Below are 3,792 nucleotides of genomic sequence, written 5' to 3'. Positions count from 1 at the left end.
GATGAATTAATTTGCTGTTTAGATAGTTTAATTATTTTTTTTTTTATCTTTGTTATAAATACATAATATATATAAATAGTATAGTAATAAAAATGATTAGTAGATCAATTAGACAATTAAATAAAAGTGGATATTTAAATAAATCAGTTTTAAATTATACAACTACAACCAATAATGGTACCAATGAACAATTTGTAAATAAAAGTGAAAAAGAAAGAATTAAAAGAGAGATTTTAGAAAGAATTATAAGAGTCGATCATGCAGGAGAATTTGGTGCAGCAAGAATTTACGAAGGTCAATTAGCAGTATTAGCCAAAACTAAAGAAGGACCATTAATCAGAGAGATGGCAGATCAAGAAAAAGAACATCAAGCTAAATTTAATCAATTAATTTATGAAAAGCGTGTTAGACCAACAGTATTATCACCAATTTGGAATGTTGCTGGATTTGGCTTAGGATATGTTTCAGCATTAATGGGTAAAGAAGCTGCCATGGCTGTCACTGTTGCTGTAGAAACTGTTATCTCTGATCACTACAATGACCAACTAAGACAATTAAACGACTACGAAATTGACGATAAAGATTTAAGAGAAACAATTAAAAAATTTAGAGATGATGAAATGGAACATATGCACATTGGTATTGAGCACGATGCCGAATTAGCTCCACTTTACAAACCCTTATCAGAATTAGTTAAAATGGGTACCAAAACTGCCATTTGGTTATCAACAAGAGTTTAAATAAAATAATAAAGCTATTAAATAAATACCAAAAAGTTTGTAACCATCATCAATAAAATAAATCTCTTATAATACCAATATAAAAATATTTAAAATAAAACATAAATAAAAACCAAAACAACAGTCAATCACCAAAATTATCTCTTTTCTGAGAATTATTAACAAAAATTATTTTATTAAGTAAATTTATATAAAATCAAAAGCCAAGAAATTACAATAGAGTTAATTTCATCAGTATTGGGTCTTAGAGGACCATTAACAGTTCAACCACTCTAAGATAATAAAGGAAATATTTTATTATGGAATGGAGAAATGTTTGGTGGTTATGATATTGGTGATTTAGAAACTATGTATCAAGTAATATGTTACCCTTATTATTGCAGAGCTTTTTTCTAATCATGTGGTGCTGTATATCCCATTTTATAAAGTTGTGCTTAACTTCTTTACCAATAAAATAATTAAAATAAATAAAATATAGTTTTTAAGTTTAATACTATTCATATAAAATACAAAAAAAAATTTTAATAATTGTGGAATAGAAATTCAATAATAAATAAAAAAAATAAATAATAAAATTAAAATAAGAGTAAATAAAAATAGCATTTTAATGATGAATCATAAAGAAAACACATTATAATTTTAGAAAAATAAATAAATTAAATTTAAAAAAAAAAAAAAAAAAACTTATTTTAAGATAATGTTATTATATAATTATTTATATTATAATAAACTATTTATTTTTGTATTGAAAAATGTGAAAATAAGGGACTTCCAAAAACCTTTCTATCTAATTGTCTTGGTAAAATTCTTCTTCTAGCATTAGTAAACCAATTATTAATTTGATTGAATGATAAGGAAGTTGAATTGGCGAGCGCAACCTTTTCTTCTTCGGTAGGATATGGATGCATATTATGTTCAAAAAGCCATTTCTTTAAAATGGATGTAGCTTCACCTGGTAATTTACCTCTTTTCTTTCTTTTTAATCCATTTGAACCATCACCATTATTATTATTGTTATTATTATTATTATTATTGCTATTATTATTATTAGTATTATTGTTTATATTATTCGTATTATTGCTATTGTTGGAATATTGAAAATTTACAGTTTCATCGGAAATAAACATATTTTGTTTTGATTGATGTTGGTTATGTTGTGGAGATGTATTACCAGTGGTGCTATGTAGTTTTAATAAGGCTTCGGTAGCAGTATTCCAATCTGAGGATATAGATGATTGGCTATCTTTAGATACTTTAATATTTACATTATTAGTTATACTACTAATACTACTAAAACCACTATTGCTTGAATGACTTGGTGATTTATAATTATTATCTCTTATGATTTTTTTTGGTTGATCATCATCTTCTGAATCACTACTAATATTGGATGATTCTGAATCTAAATCATCCAATATTGATAGTATATGAGATTTAGAGAAACCATTACTACTAGATAATGATGATGATGATGATGATGATGTAACTGTTGAAATTGATGATGACAACTGGTTATTATTATTATTATTATTATTATTATTGCTATTGCTATTATTGCTATTATTACTAATATCTCTTGGACTAGTATTAATAATATCTAAACCATTGTTTAATTGTATATTATCATGACTATTATTTAATACTGCCTTAACAGATTTATTTTGATTATTATTGTTTTTATTATTAAAACTACTATTATTATCTAAATTATTTAATTTATCTTTTAATTCTAAAATTTCAAACTCTTTTTTATAATATGTTGATTTAACTGATTTTTCTAATGACTTTAATTGAGATTTTAAACTAAATATCTATATATTTAAATATAATTAATATTAATAAAAAATAATAGGTTTTTTATATAAAGTAAAATATATGCCTACTATTTTATTTATATTCTCGTTTGCGCCATTTTCAATTTTTTTACAATTATTATTTAAAACAGATTCGAGATCTAATACTATATTTACAATCTATATAAAAAAAATGAAAAATTAGTAATTTATTTTTTTATTTTTTTTTAAATTTTAAAAATAATACTTACTTCTTCAAAATGATTGGAACCACTCCAATTATTTATGTTACTGTTTGAATTAAACACTATACTATTATTGGTATTATTATTGGTATTATTATTATTAATCCTATTATTATTATTACTATTATTATTATTAATATTATTATTATTATTATTATTATTATTATTATTATTATTATTATTATTATTATTATTATTTTGTGGCAGGTTTGATAAATATCTTAATCTTTTTAAGCTACCCTCGTCATTACTAAAATTATTTTCGTTACTACTACTGAGACTACTACTCAAACTAGACTCACTAGTGGTTGAGTTTGGGCTACTGATACTATCTCTTCTTCTAATCATTTGGTTTGTATTTGTTAAAATTGGAAATGAAATATATGATTGTGTTGTTAATTGTTCTATTTCATTTTTCTTTTTTATTGGTGATCCATTGCTATTAATAGCATGACTACTATTTACACTACTTAGTAAAGGTGGTAATGTTAGTGCTGATGTTAAAGCTGACCCGCTGGCAAATGGAATTGTTGTGTTTGAGAGGTTTAATGATGTTGAATGATTTATCATTTTAATTTTCTTTAATTTTTTTTTAATTTATTTTTATTATTTATTATTAATTATTTTATTGTTTTTAAAGTTGTTCACATTAATATTATATAATTACTACTATATAATATATTAATAATAAAAAGAAAAAAAAAAATAAACAAAAAAAAAAAAAAAAAAAACTATTATTGGTATGATATTTTTTTGATTTTTTTAATTATATTATTGAAAAGGATTCTATTGTTAAATGTAAAAAAATAAATAATAAAAAATATTAGTATAAATTTTTTTCAATTAAATATTTAAAATGATAATAATAATAATAATAAAATTAAATATTAAAATTTAAAATTTAAAAACTAAAATTATAATGTGTTTAATATGTAGGGTGGAGGTATTAATATGTACAAATTAAAATTTCGAATTAGATAAAACATATGTTATGTATATATATGGTTATATTAA

The 3,792-nt window shown here is 21.9% G+C and overlaps 2 protein-coding genes across 2 annotated transcripts; one reads left to right on the top strand and one right to left on the bottom strand.

The window, feature by feature from the left end:
* On the top strand, positions 1–1,073 carry DICPUDRAFT_92759 (uncharacterized protein). The gene has a single exon (XM_003291819.1). The coding sequence runs from the start codon at positions 93–95 to the stop codon at positions 738–740; it is 648 nt and encodes a 215-aa protein (XP_003291867.1). The 5' UTR covers positions 1–92; the 3' UTR covers positions 741–1,073.
* A 401-nt stretch (positions 1,074–1,474) lies between these two features.
* Positions 1,475–1,867, bottom strand: DICPUDRAFT_39700 (uncharacterized protein; the record flags this gene model as incomplete). The annotated part of the gene is made up of 1 exon (XM_003291811.1): positions 1,475–1,867. The coding sequence occupies one exon, from the start codon at positions 1,865–1,867 to the stop codon at positions 1,475–1,477; it is 393 nt and encodes a 130-aa protein (XP_003291859.1).
* Between the last annotated feature and the right edge of the window lie 1,925 nt (positions 1,868–3,792).

Source organism: Dictyostelium purpureum (assembly GCF_000190715.1).
Source record: "Dictyostelium purpureum unplaced genomic scaffold DICPUscaffold_303, whole genome shotgun sequence".
Lineage (NCBI taxonomy): Eukaryota > Evosea > Eumycetozoa > Dictyosteliales > Dictyosteliaceae > Dictyostelium > Dictyostelium purpureum.
Note: the sequence above shows the minus strand (reverse complement) of the source record. Positions and strands in the feature narration are given on the sequence as shown.